We start from the raw sequence: 17,112 nt of genomic DNA, 5'->3' as shown, positions 1-17,112 counted from the left end.
ACTGGTGAGGCCAAAAGGGGGACGACTGGGCATCTCAGTATCTCTGTACCTTCTGCTCAAGCTTATGATCATCAACATCATCCATTGTCCTTCGAGACAGACGGAAGCCAACCAACAAACCAAAGCGTGTAGCTGCTTCTCGAAGCAAGTTACTCCCCTTCCCCAATTCACTATCTATCTTCAGGAGTCCTAATGAAGGGTCTCAGTTTGAAACTTCAACTCTTTATTCCTTTCCATAGGTGTGGCCTGAGTTCCATCATTGCCCTGGTCTTTTCTATATTGCTTGCTCACCAATGTCTATCTTCCTAGTCAATGCATCTCACAATATACTAAAATATGCCTATTGGAAGTGAAGTCAGATTAAGCAAAATATACAATTGCTGTTGGAAATTAATGAAAATTATCAGGTCTGAAATGAATTCAGTTAATGGAGTAATTTCTAGTTTGCTATTTTAACAGTAGCATCAGGTGGTTGTTATTTCTTATACTTACAGCTCTCCAGCGCATTTTGTCCAATTTAATTTGGCTGGAGGATAACTTGCAGACGTACATGAAATATGTGTTTTTGTTCTTAAAATTTCCAGAGATGGTTTTGCTGTAAAAAGTGCAATTCATGAATTTAGTCATATTTATGAATATTTTAAATTATCAGCTTCATGATAGCAATAATAACCTATCTACAGATATAATTGCCATTTTGTAAATTTCAGTTCATTGAATACTGATTATCATAGATGTGCACACAAATTGTTTAGATTTGAATAGCAGTAAAAGTGACCTATTGAATATAGGTTCAGTTCAATTAGTCCTTAAACAGACATAGTCCAACTCATGTGGTCACAAGAACTAAGTCAATTTGTTGCCAGTAACTCATATTAGTGATTCCAGAGCACAGAATTTATTACATAATGAGTAGGGCACCAAGTAAATTAATTTCACTGAAAGATTCAATCTTTGTTGTAGGTTCTTATCCTGACTCTGATGCCCATTCAGGACACCCATGTATTGAACCTTAATAAATATGAAGCCACTTCCACAGCAAGTATTATTACAGATTCGATTAAATATAACATTTCAAAAGTAAACAATTGTCACCACTGATTTGTTTGCACAATAAAAATGTTTTATACTTTTCAGTTTCCTCCCATGTTCCAAAGATGAATGAGTTAGTAAGTTGTGGGCACGCCTCTGGCACCAACATAGCATTCTCTCAGCTTACTAACCCGCATATCTTTGGGTTGAAACCAGAGCACCTCGAGGAAACCCACGTGCAGCTGGGGAGAATGTACAAGTTCCTTACAGGCAGCAGTGGGAATTGGATCCCAGTTGATTTCCCCAATCGATCTTATAGCTGGCACCGAAGAGTGTTGCACTAATTGCTATGTTACAGTGCATCTACACTTCAGTGTCCACAAAAACTTGTTAATTTTCTAAATTATGAAGTATATGTGCATAAGAACACAATAAAATAGGAGCAGGAGTAGGCCACCAGGCCTCTCAAGCCAGCCCCAGCGTGTTCATGGCTGATTTATGCTACCCTCAACTCTTCTTCTGTGCTAGTTCCCCATATCCCTTAATTCCAAGATCTTTCAAATATTTATCTAAATCCACCAAACTTTTTTGAGTGATCTGGCCTCCACCACCCACAGCAACAGAAGATTCTAGAGGTTCACAGAGAATGAATTTCTATGCACTTCAGTTTTAAAGGACCAACCCCTTAATTTGTAGCTGTGTTGGGTTGTTTGTGATTCTCCCAACATCTCAATATGTATCCTGTCAGGCTCTCCGAAGATCTCACTTCTTTAAAGAAGGTCACACCTCATCATTCTAAACTCCAAGGAATACAACTTCAAACAGCCCAGCTTCTTTTTGATGATATCATATCAGGAATCAACCTGGTAAATCTCTCTTGGACTGATTCCAACACGATTATATCCTTTTTAGATAAGAATACTATGCACGGTATTCCAGACACAACACATCTCGTACAAATGTAACAAATCTTGCCTATTCTTAAACTCCAACCCCTTCACAATAAAGATCAAACATGCTGTTGACTTCTTAAGTTACTTGTTGAACCAGCCTGTCAGCATTTTATGACACATACCTTCAATACGGGACCTGGTCAAATGCCTTGCTGAAGTCCACGTAGGCAACATCCACTGCCTAATCAACTTTCCTGGTAACTTCCTTGAAACACTTGAAAAGATTGGCTAGGCATGATTTACCTCACACATAGCCATACTGACGATCCCTATCAGTCCCTGCCTATCCAAATACTCATATATCCGTTCTCTTGAAATACTTTCCAATAACTGTCCCACTACTGATGTCAGGCTCATTGCCTTATAATTTCCTGGCTTATTCTTAGAGACTTTCTTAAACAGCTGAACAACATTAGTTACCTTCAATCCTCTAGTACCTCACCTATCGCTAAGGATGAATAGGTATCTCTGCTAGGGCCCCTGTGATTTCTGCACTTACTTCCCAGAGGGTCCAAGGAAACACCTTGTCAGGCTCTGGGGATTTGTCCATTCAGATTTGCCTCAAGACAACAAACACCTCCTCCTCTGTAATCTGTATAGGGTCCGAGACCTCACTGCTGCTTTGCCTCACTTCTATAGAATCTGTGTCCATCTCCTAAGTTAATACAGATGCAAAAATTGCATTTAAGATCTCCCTCATCTTTTTGGCTCCATGTATCTTTTTAGACTACGGACTTTGGCTGCTCACCCTCCCATTTAAGAACGTTGAGGACTTGATTCAAGATGTCCCAGACCCTGGTACCTGGGAGGCAACATACCATCTGGGAATCTTGTTCTTGTCCACAGAACCTCCTTTCTTTTACCCTAGCTAACGAATGCCCTATCACTACAGCATGCCCCTTCTCACCCCTTCTCTTCTGAGCCACAGAGATGGACTCAGTGCCAGAGACCTGACTGCTGTGACTTTCCTCTCCTAGGTCATACCTCCCAACATTATCCAAAGTGGTATTGCTGTTGTTCAGGGAGAAGGTTGCAGGTGTAGTCTGCACTGATCTTAAGCCCTTTCAGCCTTGAGACTGTCACCCAGTTTCCTGCATCCTAGACCTTGGGTGTAACTACCTCTCTATATGTCCTGTCTATCACCCCTGAAACCATCCCTTTTATTTGAAATTAACCTACTCATTATCTTAGGGATAATTGCAGTGTCCTCCATTGGAATAGTGATCCAAAAAATTTGATTTAACAAATCTGCCATTTCTTTGTGTCCTATGATCAATTCACCAGCCCCATTCTCTAGAGATCCCATACATGTCTCAGTTGCTTTCTTTTATATATCAATAGAAATTCCTACTGTTTGTTTTGGTTATTCTTGCAAGTTTTCTCTCAATATCAATCTTCTTCCTTCTTATGAACTTTCTGATCTTTCTCTCCTGAATTCTTAACCTTTCTGGTCAACCACTAGCCCCTTCAATTTAGCATGCCCTACTTGTCAATTTAGCATTATCCCTGACCTCCTTTGTTAACCACAGCTATGCCTCTTTCTCACTTTCTCCAATTAGGATAAATACCTGCTGAGTGCCATGGACCGGCTGCTTGAGTATGTGCCACTGTTCATTTACAGACCTGTCTCTTATTTATTTTCTTGTTCCACCTGAGACAACTTCACTTTCATACCAATATAATTGCCAACTCTTGTTAAAAACCTGAGAGTCATAGGGAGTCACATCATAGGAACAGGCCCTTTCACCCATTAAGCATCCACCAACCACCAGTGGGCCATTTTATACTGATCTATTCTCCTCACAGTCTCGTCAGCTTCCACACCCTCTCACCACTCACCTACACACTAAGGGTAATTTACTGTGTCAAACCGGTTTACCAATCCACACATCTTTGGGGTATGGAGGGAAACCAGAACACCCACATGAAACCCATATGGTCACAGAGAGATTTTGCAAACAATACAGAGATAGTTCCCTTTGACAGGATTGAGCTGATGAGTTTGCTGCTGTCAGGCAAGGTCTCAACTAGCTATGCCACTCTGGTGTAGCCTAGCTTATCTAACCTCTCCTGATAGGACAATCGACCAAAGTAAGGAGATCAATACTGTAAACACTATTCCAAATGTGACCTCAGCAATTTGCTATAGAATTGAAACATTACATTCTTACTTCCCAGCATATTTCCTCATCCTATTGTCATCATCAGGGAGGAGGTACAGGAGCCTGAAGACAAGTACTCAGTATCTTAAGAACAGCTCCTTCCCCTCCGTTTCTAAATGGACATTGAATCAACCCATGAACACTACCTCACTATTCTTGCTCTCATTTTGAACTACATATTTAATTGTATTTTAATGTATTTTTCTTATTTAAATTTATAGTCTTTTAAATGTATTGTTGCTGCAAAACAACAAAATTCATGATATATGTCAATGATATTAAACCAGATTCTGATTCTGATTCTGAACCACGACTTTCTCTTAACAAAAAAAAATCTACATTTTATATTTCATCTAGTACTTTGGGTGATCACAAAGTTGGTTTGAAATATCAAGTTATTGTTTCATCTTGTCAGCTTACAAATAAAATTTATGCATTTGGCTCTGTAGATTTTTGTTTGTAGTTCCTTATCACAACTTGTGCCATATCGGGCGGCATTTTTTGCTGTTTCTGTAGCATTTGACGATTTTTTGCAAAGCTGAATTGCCAGCTCGATGCTCAAACCATCACAGGTGGAAAATATGCAAGGAGCCGGCCAGATTCGAACTTGGGACCATTTGCCTCAGAGTCTGAGGCTGATGCCACAACATCACAGGCCAGCATTTCTATAGTTTTAACTTACTCTTTATATATAAGGTAAAAGAAGTCTGAAATTCTGCTTCCTCATTTTCTGCAAATAATTCATAGATTCCAGGTTTATGTCCATGATCACAAAATCTTGCAGAAAAGCTAGGAGATCATGAAAAAGAAGAGAATGAAAATATTGTGCAATGCATAAGCAACAGATTCTAAGCAGAAAAATATCTACAATTAAAAAGTTTAAAATACATTAGAAATTTAGAGCTGTATAAAGTCAATTCATACATCATATTATTATGACACCATTATAGATCTTCATAGTCGTACTTTATTGATCCCGAGGGAATCAATTGTGCTAATATTCTCTAACCTATGAAATCAATCTATGGCCCATGTCTCTATTAAAACTATTGTACAATAGGCAATTGACAACCAAGTCCAACGTGATTCAATCCTGAAATTCATTGCAAACTCTGCTTCTTTCCCCAATGGTGCAAAGAGCGTTTTTGTCTGTTAATAGGTCGGTATGCTACAACACATTTCATGCATTGCATTTAGCACTCTCTGCCAGTAAGTTTACCTATAATACTGTAGCAGAATTTTTAATTTTATTCTTAGAGCAGTTATTGCACATAAGATGTACAATAGATTTCTGTGTATGCTAATAATAACATTAAAATTATCAAACGTTTGAACCCTTTGGGGAATGTTAAATAGCAGAAACCACCTGCTTTCAGTTGGTTTCCCAGTGTGCTATTGGAGATTCCGCACAGTAGCACTGACCCATTGTGAGGAACATTTAGGGGAAGCATACTGAAATTTGCTGGCCACACATTTTCTGGCCTGTCAGATGAAATGCACAAAGAATTTATCTTAACATATCTTGCACGATGTTGTGCAGAATGAAGGCACCATTGTCTTTCCCCTGAAGGAATTATGTTCTTCTACTCAAGCCACAGTTGAGGTGATGGATCCATGGAAGCACAAATCAAGGCCATACAGATTGGTAGAGGCAGGTACATTAAAAGACTCGTAGATAAGTGCATGGATGGAAGAAAAATGGAGGGCTATGTGGTAGGGAAGGTTAAAAGGTCAGCATAACATTGTGAGCCAAAGGGCCTCACTGTGCTGTACTGTTCAGTGTCCTATGTTCTAATAATAAATAGCTCTGGTCAAATCTTCAATTCAAGTATAAACACCAACAACGTATTCTAAAGTTAAGAATAGATTGTGTGTAGGACTCGCCGCAGCTGAGTTCTGTGGGTAGAACGTTTCCTTCAGGGCAGGAAATATGCAGTCCTTATCTGGCCAGGCAGAAAATTGGACTCTGGCCCACCTAGAAATGGTCTAGCAAAGCACTGAGTTGCCAATATGTTCAAACAGCTAACAAATAAACCCAAGCGAATGACACGACATGCTCCATAATTAACATTGTTAATTGAACTACAAACAAAAATCACCAATTTATTTGAGGCAGGTGCCTCTGTCCATGATATGTTAATTTTATATCTAATATCTGTTCATCCTCCACTTGTTTGACACTACAAGCATACTAAATGAAACAGACTCAGAGCAGTGCTGGGAGATCAAAATCAAGTGTCAATTAAAATTAGCAGAAACATACGCACAATCTGCTTTCATATGGATCAGCACATCCCTCACTCTACCATTACCAATAAAGGATTAACTATGGTTCAATGAGAAATGAAGACAGGAGCATACTGTGCATACCTAACAATACCAGACTAGATATATGCTAAACAAAAATAAGTGTGAGTTTCACCAGAACATCTCACTTGATATCTTAACAGAGCATTAGTCCACACTAATGAACTGAATTCTAAAGGTAAGATGAAAGTGGCTGCCTTTGGCATGATGTCAAGGAGCCCTAGTAAGATAGGCACCAAAGGGGAAACGCCTCATTGGCTGAAGCCATAATACATTAGGGAAGATGGCTGCTGTGGGTGTCTCATTATCTCTCCGGAGGCATAAACATCCACAGTTGTTTCATCAGGTGACCTTCCTTTCAACAAGTGGGGAGGTTTGCTGATGACTATATGATGTTGAATTCTATTTCAGCAAATGAAGCAGTTCATGCCAGCATGCACTAAGGCATCAACGTTCAGGCACAAACTGTTCAGTGGCAAGCAAGATTCACACCACTAAAGTGCAAAGCAATAGCCATTAACAATGAGGGAACCCAGCACCTACTCTTGACATTCAATAGTGTACTGTCACTATGCTCCCCATAATCAATATTCCAGAGGTGAGTTGACCAGAAATTCATCTGCACCAGCTGCATAAATACTCTGGCAATATAAATAATTCTGAGGTTAGGTGTCTTGCAGTGAATGACTCATCTTGCGACACTGTAATGCCTTTTCACCATCTGCAAGGCATAAGTCTGGAACGTGATGGAATATTTTTTACCTGCCTACATGAATACAGTTCCAACAACATCCTTGACATAATCCAAGATGAAACAGTCCACCAGTCTGGCGTTTCATCCACCACCCTAAACTTTCATTCTTCCACGAGCAGCACAGAGTGCACAGTCTGCGTGGTCCACTACAGTTATTCACACACGCCTTTCCAACAGTACCTCAAGCCTGTGACAACCCCAAAGCAGGATGAGGACACCTGGTGCATGGGTTCACCATCAACTACAAGCTCCCTTCTAAATTGCAAACTATCCCTCATAATGGTGCAAATCATTTTTCAAATTGCTGTTCCTTCATCGCCAGTGGTTTTAAATTTGAAAGCTCCCTAAACAACTGCATGGTTGGGATAAGTCTGCAGAGGTGCTTTTAGGTGGCTCACTCATGTCATGTTGAAGACCTAAGGGGTAGGCAAGAAACGCTAGCCTGTCCTGTGACACCCCAGATCCAAAGAAAAGAGAATCATGGAAAGAGTCCCAGAACATACTTAATATGACACAAGAGGCCAGTCAGGCCCTTGACTCCTAGCAGAACAGCCATATTGGTCCCATTCACCCTTTTCTTATTTCCTTGTAGCCCTGCAACCTCCTACATGCCCATCATTTCTCCTCTGATTCGTTAGCTATCTACTTACACCAAGAGTTAATTTGAAGTCACCTGTGTCTTCAGGATGAGAGGCATTTGGAGTACCTGAGGAAATCCGTGCAGTCACAGGAGGAAAGCCAAACTTCACAGAATTGAACCCTGATGCTACCAGGCAGCGGTCCCAACTACTGCACCACTCAGTAGACACAGAAATGGATATTGTATCAAAGTATTTTTCAACCTTGGCCTGTGGTAAGGTTGCTCTTTGGAGGAGTTGAGATAGGAATATACTCTGGCGATAAGAATGTGTTTCCTCACTTGGGGTTCTGCCTACACCCATTGGATGCACACAGAATGGGTCAATCTTTATGTAAGGTTCTTTCAATGTTGTTGACTGACCTTTCCTGAACAGTTCATTCACAACCACCCAGGTTGTTTAGATTCAGTTTACTCAGCAGTTACAAGGCCGCTCCCTGACTTGCTGAGTGCAAGTTCTGTACTCAGACACTGGAGGCCCAAGGTGGTCCTAGTCTTCTTGCAAAAGCAGCAGGAACACAATACATGCTCCATTATAGTGTCCAAGAACTTGAAAGCTAGTGCTGATTAGGAGTAATTCTGGCGTGAATAAGCCAGTATTTAGATGGTTCAGAAGCAGAGTATAGAAGCTGCAAATGATGGAGGCAGCTATCATTTAAAAGTCATTTGCACAACTTGAATTACGACCTGCTTTAACACAGAACACTTAAAGACCATATGTATGGTGATAAATGTTCCAGAAAACATTAACTTTCTCTACATTGCCCGGCAAAAGCTAAAAACTGTACCTGTTTCCAAATAAATTTGTAGGTTCACATGGGAAGACTTTTTTGGAGAAATACCACTGGCATCTTATAAGTGGAAATGCATTAAGTTTGGCTTCAAAGCAAAAGTTTTCATCTTTATCAATACTATTTACTTCATTTACAGTTGATGAATTTATAAATCCTTCCTCTGCAAAAAGAACAGGTGACATATTTATTGCTTTATCACACCTTATTTTTTGAAGCCTCTACATATACTAACACATAAAAATGGATATAAAATGTATTCACATACTGTTAATATCAGTAACATATAGTATATTAAATAATAAAAATATAGTTAGTTACAGTACAATTTAGAAGAAAATAGGCACCCTGACTTTCCTTTTCGAATGAAACCACTCCTGTGCTTCAGTTGAGCAAGTGCTCTAATTTGGATAGTCCACATGCAAACATAAAACAAGAGAAAGTTACTTGGCATTGTCCTTCCTCAAAATACTTGTTTTATTTTGGCTCATTGATAGTATCCCATAATACCATTTAAAAATGGTTAAAAGTTCAAATTGTCCTACCAAATATTTATGTTTTTATAAACACCTAAATGTCATTTGTGAAAAGTTTATATGTATAGTTCTTCAATATTTTAATAGTATTAAAATATGAAAGGGGCTCGCTTTCATGCAACTATGCAGGCAAGTTGTTTTATTAGAGTCCTAAAATTATACTGTCAAAGTTGTTTCACTCTTCTGATTCTGTGGCCAAGGTAAATGAATGGTGCCATAGCTGGTTATCAAATATATTATGCAATGTGTTATGAAACATGAAATCAGTACAGACATTTATAATTAAAATACAGTAATACAAAACTACCATAACTAAAATAAAAATAAAGCATGTGTAAGTAAGGTGATGAGACAAACTTATGGAATAATAGGTGGCAGTAATATGGAATAAAAGGTGGCAATAATATTGGAAACTGTGAATGTGGCAGGTGGTCCAATTGTTGTAGGTAGGTGAGAAGTTGAACGGTGGTATAGGTTGTGGCCCAATTGCACTGACTGGATCGAATTTAGATGGCAGAAGATCCACTGGCTGTGGAACCACTCATTGACAGTGGAGAAGATGGCAGTCAATGAGATTAGAAAATGGTGATTTTCAATTCAGGAATGAAACAGGGAATCAAATATTGACAAGTGGGCGAGTGAGGTTACTTTAGGGCGGTGTAACAGTAAGCTTTCTTGATCCTCTAGAGTGACTAATTTTCTCACTGCACAGACTTTGCCTTTAATACCTTTGTTCAGCTAGCTGTTGTTAAAAATAGAATGATGCAATCAGTGTCATTACTACTACTGTTAGGCCACCTAACAGTAGTAGTGAGGTTGGGGATGGCATTAAACAGGAAATTAGAAATGTGTGCAATAAAGGAACAGCAGTTATAATGGGTGGCTTCAATCTACATATAGATTGGGTTAACCAAATTGGTAAGCGTGCTGAGGAAGAGGATTTCTTGGAATGTATGCGGGATGGTTTTCTGAACCAACATGTCGAGGAACCAACTAGAGAGCAGGCCATTCTAGACTGGGTATTGAGCAATGAGGAAGGGTTAATTAGCAATCTTGTCATGAGGGGCCCCTTGGGTAAGAGTGACCATAATATGGTGGAATTCTTCCCTAAGATGGGGAGTGACATTGTTAATTCAGAAACAAAGGTTCTGAACTTAAAGAAGGGTAACTTTGAGGGTATGAGACGTGAAATAGCTAAGATAGACTGGCAAATGATAGTTAAAGGGTTGATGGTGGATATGCAATGGCAAGCATTTAAAGATCACATGGATGAACTACAACAATTGTTCATCCCAGTTTGGCAAAAGAATAAACCAGGGAAGGTAGTGCACCCATGGCTGACAAGGGAAATTAGGGATAGTACCAATTCCAAAGAAGAAACATACAAATTAGCCAGAAAAAGCAGCTCACCTGAGGATTGGGAGAAATTCAGAGTCCAGCAGAGGAGGACAAGGGGCTTAATTAGGAAACGGAAAAAAGATTATGAGAGAAAACTGGCAGGGAACATAAAAACTGACTGTAAAAGCTTTTATAGATATGTGAAAAGAAAAAGATTGATTAAGACAAATGTAGGTCCCTTACAGTCAGAAACAGGTGAATTGATCATGGGGAACAACGACATGGCAGACCAATTGAATAACTACTTTGGTTCTGTCTTCACTAAGCAGGACATAAATAATCTTCTAGAAATAGTAAGGGACTGAGGGTCTAGTGAGATGGGGGAACTGAGGGAAATACATGTTAGTAGGGAAATGGTGTTAGGTAAATTGAAGGGATTAGAGGCAGATAAATCCCCAGGGCCGGATGGTCTGCATCCCAGAGTGTTTAAGGAAGTAGCCCAAGAAATAGTGGATGCATTAGTGTTAATTTTTCAAAACTCTTTGGATTCTGGACTAGTTCCTGAGGATTGGAGGGTGGCTAATGTAACCCCACTTTTTAAAAAAGGAGGGAGAGAGAAACCAGGGAATTATAGACTGGTTAGCCTAACATCGGTGGTGGGAAAATGCTAGAGTCAGTTATCAAAGATGTGATAATAGCACATTTGGAAAGCGGTGAAATCATCGGACAAAGTCAGCATGGATTTGTGAAAGGAAAATCATGTCTGACGAATCTCATAGAATTTTTTGAGGATGTAACTAGTAGAGTGGATAGGGGAGAACCAGTGGGTGTGGTATATTTAGATTTTCAAAACGCTTTTGACAAGGTCTCACACAGGAGATTAATGTGCAAACTTAAAGCACACGGTATTGGGGGTATGGTATTGATGTGGATAGAGAATTGGTTGGCAGACAGGAAGCAAAGATGGGAATAAACGGGACCTTTTCAGAACGGCAGGCAGTGACTAGTGGGGTACCGCAAGGCTCAGCGCTGGGACCCCAGTTGTTTACAATATATCTTAATGACTTAGATGAGGGAATTAAATGCAGCATCTCCAAGTTTGCGGATGACACGAAGCTAGGTTGGCAGTGTTAGCTGTGAGGAGGATGCTAAGAGGATGCAGGGTGACTTGGATAGGTTAGGTGCGTGGGCAAATTCATGGCAGATGCAATTTAATGCGGATGAATGTGAGGGTATCCACTTTGGTGACAAAAACAGGTAAACAGATTATTATCTGAATGGTGGCCGATTAGGAAAAGGGGAGGTGCAACGAGACCTGGGTGTCATTATACACCAGTCATTGAAAGTGGGCATGCAGGTACAGCAGGCGGTGAAAAAGGTGAATGGTATGCTGGCATTCATAGCAAGAGGATTTGAGTACAGGAGCAGGGAGGTACTACTGCAATTGTACAAGGCCTTGGTGAGACCACACCTGGAGTATTGTGTGCAGTTTTAGTCCCCTAATCTGAGGAAAGACATTCTTGCCATAGAGGGAGTACAAAGAAGGTTCACCAGATTGATTCCTGGGTTGGCAGGACTTTCATATGATGAAAGACTAGATTGACTAGGCTTATACTCACTGGAATTTAGAAGATTGAGGGGGGATCTTATTGAAACGTATGAAATTCTAAAAGGATTGGACAGGCTAGATGCAGGAAGATTGTTCCCGATGTTGGGGAAGTCCAGAACAAGGGGTCACAGTTTAAGGATAAAGGGGAAGCCTTCTAGAACCGAGATAAGGGAAAAACTTCTTCACACAGAGAGTGGTGAATCTATGGAATTCTCTGCCACAAGAAGCAGTTGAGGTCAGTTCACTGGCTATATTTAAGAGGGAGTTAGATATGGCCCTTGTGGCTAAAGGGATCGGGGGTATGGAGGGAAGGCTGGTACAGGGTTCTGAGTTGGATGATCAGCCATGATCATGCTGAATGGGGGTGCAGGTTCAAAGGGCTGAATGGCCTACTCCTGCACCTATTTTTTATGTTTCTATATTACAACATAATACTACTTTCCACAAATCAGCTGGTCACCTGCTTTTTATTCTGCCTACATTAAAACCAGAAGAGGGTAGCCTTGAGGCAAGTGTGTTTCCTATTCCAGACATTTTGCATTGCAACTTCTCTTATGGCTTCTATCATACTATTTCCATGTAAGATAGTGACACGTTCAGACACAGGTGTCAATGTCTTTTTTTAAATGTAACTTTTATGATCGCCGGACCAAGCTGAGCTATGCCATATCTTTCACTTGTTTCTGTCCCATTTCGTGTCTATTCTCTCCAAACACATCTCATCCCTGCAAACCACCCCCAGCTCATCTAATACTCCAGTGATCAAACCACTGACTTTTAAATAGAAAGGTAAAGTATGGTGAGAAACTGAAAGGCCTTGGTATTCGGAAGGAGTTAGGTGTCCTCTTATATGAACTGGTGCTAGTAAATATCCTGATTCAGCAAGCAAGCAGGGGGGGCAAAATTATATTGGTTCATAGAGGAAGGATATCGTATTTGAATTATTGAGAGCTCTGATGAAACCAAGGTTATTAAATTCAGTATTAAATCCAAATTCAATCACTTTCTCTGTCTGCATCAGAATTGACTGTTTCTGCTTAAAGAGTTATCTGGTATTAATCCATCAAATACTACTCATGCTTTTGTCAACCCTGACCTTGCTCACCTCAAACATTCTGTTTATCCTATCTATTCTGTAGTGACTACTTGAAAACAAATTACAAGTTGCTGAGAGGCTAAGTGAGGGAGTATCGCACTGTATGACGCGTTTCCAACCAACCAAATTCCAAGTTGGAAAGTGCATTTAATCCTTTATTACAAACCAACAATTAAAATCATTCAACTCTTCTATAATTCACATAAAACAAAGATGAGTGAGATGAGCATAATTGGATCAAATTCGAACAAAGATGAGCAGTTAAAGACAGGCGTAATTGGAATGAAGGTTAAATGAAGACAAGCGGGTCAACAAAAATTATACATTCCCTACTCACCCCGTCTCTATGCTGCCATGCAGGTGAACAGGTGACTATATTCATTTATTTTTACTGTCACCCAAACCCCGTAACAAATTATCTTAACCCAGAGACCCAGAGAGAGGATGCGTAACAGAAATATAATGCAGACAGACAATAAATAGATACATTCAAGCTACATATTCCTTCCCCTACCTGCTTTGTAAAGTAATTCTTTCACTTTTCCAGAAACTTAAATTTCAAGTTAGTGCTACACCTCTGTCTCCAAAGGGCTTTTGATCTGAAACATTAACTACTTCAGCTTCTGCAGATGCTGCCTGACTTGCTGAGTATTTCCTACGCTTTCTACTTCAAAAATCTAGCATCTGTATTCATTTTTCTTCATTTCACAGAGTCAGAACAGCCTGGAAACAATCCCTTCAGCTTATAAATGATGTTTGACTATTTGACTCTATGACAGAGACTTACAGATTTCTGGAAATTAATGGAATCAAGTGATGTGTAAAACATCATTCATGACCAGACTGAGTAGCCAGGTAGACAAGAAGGGCCGAATAGCCTACTCCTGTTTCTGCCACTTATATTCTTATGCCCAATTATTTGCTTCTCTGCTATTGAAATACTTATCAGCACTTCTATTATCTTTGAAGCATCCTTCTTTCCAAACATCCTTTAAATCTGACCTCTTTGTCAAAGATTTGGATATCTGTCCCGATAGATATATTTGTCAAATTTTGTTTGATAACCCTCCTGCTAATCATTTTGGGTTACTTGATTGCATTGGAGATGCTTGCTGCTGTTACTAAGATTTAGCCTATTGTATGTGCTCAGTTATGAAAAAAACTTACCAAATACCATTAAGTTGATTGTCTTCTCTGGATGCTGTGTAGAAACACATGTATATGTTCCAATGTCTTTCAAACTTACTGAGTTAATAAACACCAATTCACGCCTTAAGAATCCATAAGCACTTCGAAATGCTATAGAATCTGTCAAGATCTGTATCAGTATTGAAATAATAACAACAATGCTGAAGTTTATTGAATAAAACTTAATACACACTAAGGAAATGCACAACTTCAAGTTAGCACCATACCTTTGTTGTATTTCTTGCTTTTGTGTCATTTACCCAGGATATTTTGAATTTGTAATTGTCATATAAGGCTTTACATTCCATCAGAAATGGGTCTCCAACTTTCAGGTAAACATACGTGACTGAACTTCTGTTGTCTGCTGTGGTAGTAAGATCTACAATTCAAACACAGAAAGTTTACTATAGGCAATGCCATAACAAGCATCACATTACTGAATTTAAAACTGCATACATAGTTCACAAAGAGGATACCCACCCACTCCCCCCTTCCTTCTATCTGCCATTCACCTCTCCCCCAATGGTTCCATTCTATCTACCAATGTGCACCTTCTTTACTTATCAGAGTTCAGCATTGGTAGCCCTTTGTGTTCCAGCTTATCCTCCTTTAGCAGTTGTCAAATTGTCTCTGTTTTTTGCCCCTCTTTTGGCCTGCTGCTAATATCTCCTAGCTCCACCCATCTCACCCCTCTCCCAACCTGGAGTGATCCTACCTTGCTCCACCAATCATCTCAGGCTCCTGTCTCACCACTCTCCCTCTCCTCTTTAAACTGGCCACTGCTCCTTTTTAGACAATTCTAGTGCAAAGTGATCTCGTTCATCTAAGTGGCTTAGAAACATGTTATTTCCTGCAGTTCTTTCCACTTAAGTTGTCAGGTTCAGAAAGTTTCATCTCAGGTATGAAAATACATTGCTGTTAGCTGCCACCAAGTGTTGCCTCTCTCTGGCACCATCTAGAACCAATCCGCATATTTTTATGATGTGAAAACAAACAAGAAGCATCCAGAAGAAACCTGCACGGCCATAGGGAGATGCACAAACTCCATACTGTACAAACAGTACTGGAGATTAGGACTGAAACAAGGCTGTGACAAATGTGAGTCAGCTGCTCCGCCAGCCGCACCATAGTGTCCTGCCCGTTTGTAAGTATCGTTTATTCCGGTGTGCCAAGTGGTTTTATAGAACGTCCACTGGTTGTTTACTTGGTAATAGAATGAAATTGTCCAAACTATGTTGGGAATTGCTGTTCAGAAAAGAAGGAATATGCTTGTCCTCTCAGAGATCAGAAGGAGGGTAACCTCAAGAGGGGAAGCAGTATTGTCTTAAGAGACAGAAGTGGGGGTAGTCTCAGAAAAGGGAAGTGGGGGCAGAAAGGGAAGTGATTATGATTTTAGAGAGGGAAGTGGTTGTAAAGTAGTAAATGGTATAGGGGAATAATATATACAGTATATGTGTAATGACCTGGGTACTGACTGCAAACAATTGGAAACATCAATTTAGAGTTACCCTCTGCAAAATTCTAATAAGCTTATAGACTACACATCTACACATTCTAATAAGATTATAGGTATGGATTTAAGGTGAGAAGGGGTAATTTCAAAGGAGATGTGAGGGGCAAGTTTTTTTTTACACAGGGAGCCATAGCCGTTTTAAGAGATGTTTAGATAGGCACAGGAATGTGAGGGAAATGGAAGGATATGAACATTGTGTAGGCAGAAGCAATTACTTTAGCTTGAGATTAGATTGCTAATTTAATGATGGGCTGAAGTGCCTGTTCCTATGCTGTACTGTTCTATGTTTACATCATGTTATATTATTTAAACAATCTGGTAACCATCTTTTATGACCAGAACAAATGGTTCAGAAGATGAAGACCACTGACTGATAATTTGAGTAGGGTTGTTTTGATAAATGGCAGCTGTTTGAATCAATCACCACATTCTGAATGACAGTAGTAGGTGCACAGACTGAAATTTCACTGTCACAAGTCTCACAGGGGCTTTCTGTTGAGCAGTCAGGATGCACAGGATGCAGCCTATTTTTGGTCATACATGTGATGAATATGTGATCCCAATTGCAATTTTGAAGGACAATTTGGTATAACTTGGAACTTCTGCGCTGTGCTTTGGTGGGAAAGCCATTGATTTTTGAAGTGAGTTGTAGTGGCCAAGAAACAGCCATCTTGAACAACCTCACTCCCCAGTCTCTAGACCTCTTAACTCGTGAAGCTCAGGGTGTTGTATATTCCCATTTGTGGAGCTGGCACCCATACTCAGGGAGTAATGGTTACTAGTGAGTAACTTCTGTACTGCATGGCAATGAAGCTAAACGTTCATAATAAACTAGGCCCCCTGCTAACATCATTTAACAGCTGTGCCTCTGCATCATCAGCCAGAATATGTGTGTTTAAATAAAGTTTTCCAAGTCACAATAGCCCCCAAATTGAATTAATTAATTTGATTGATGAGCTTTGTTAAAATGTGAGCACTGAATTTCCTAGTACTGTTTAAGTATGTCAGGGAATTACACAATGCTATTTAGCAATGATAAAAGACACACTTGAAACTTTAACCTTTATTCTTTTGTTGTTAGTAATTCTGAAGTTAACATCCAGAATTTTATTTTGCTATAGCTTTGGTCTTTGGGTTAGGCAAATAAATAATGACTGTCAGATGTTGAAATAGAAAAGCAACAAGCTTGCTTTATT

The 17,112-nt window shown here is 39.7% G+C and overlaps 1 protein-coding gene across 1 annotated transcript in view; it reads right to left on the bottom strand.

Annotated features, from left to right (window-relative positions):
* The window catches only part of flt3 (fms related receptor tyrosine kinase 3), a 95,325-nt gene that overhangs the window by 39,315 nt on the left and 38,898 nt on the right, over nucleotides 1–17,112 (bottom strand). The window contains exons 8-12 of the mRNA XM_072262977.1: nucleotides 14,631–14,782; nucleotides 14,383–14,533; nucleotides 8,634–8,799; nucleotides 4,830–4,936; nucleotides 493–595 (exon numbers count right to left, since the gene is read on the bottom strand). Of these exons, the coding sequence (XP_072119078.1) occupies nucleotides 493–595; nucleotides 4,830–4,936; nucleotides 8,634–8,799; nucleotides 14,383–14,533; nucleotides 14,631–14,782 (679 nt within the window). The remainder of the gene's footprint in view (nucleotides 1–492; nucleotides 596–4,829; nucleotides 4,937–8,633; nucleotides 8,800–14,382; nucleotides 14,534–14,630; nucleotides 14,783–17,112) is intronic.

This window comes from Mobula birostris, chromosome 7, assembly GCF_030028105.1.
Source record: "Mobula birostris isolate sMobBir1 chromosome 7, sMobBir1.hap1, whole genome shotgun sequence".
NCBI lineage: Eukaryota > Metazoa > Chordata > Chondrichthyes > Myliobatiformes > Myliobatidae > Mobula > Mobula birostris.
This window is presented reverse-complemented; position numbering and strand designations above follow the sequence as displayed.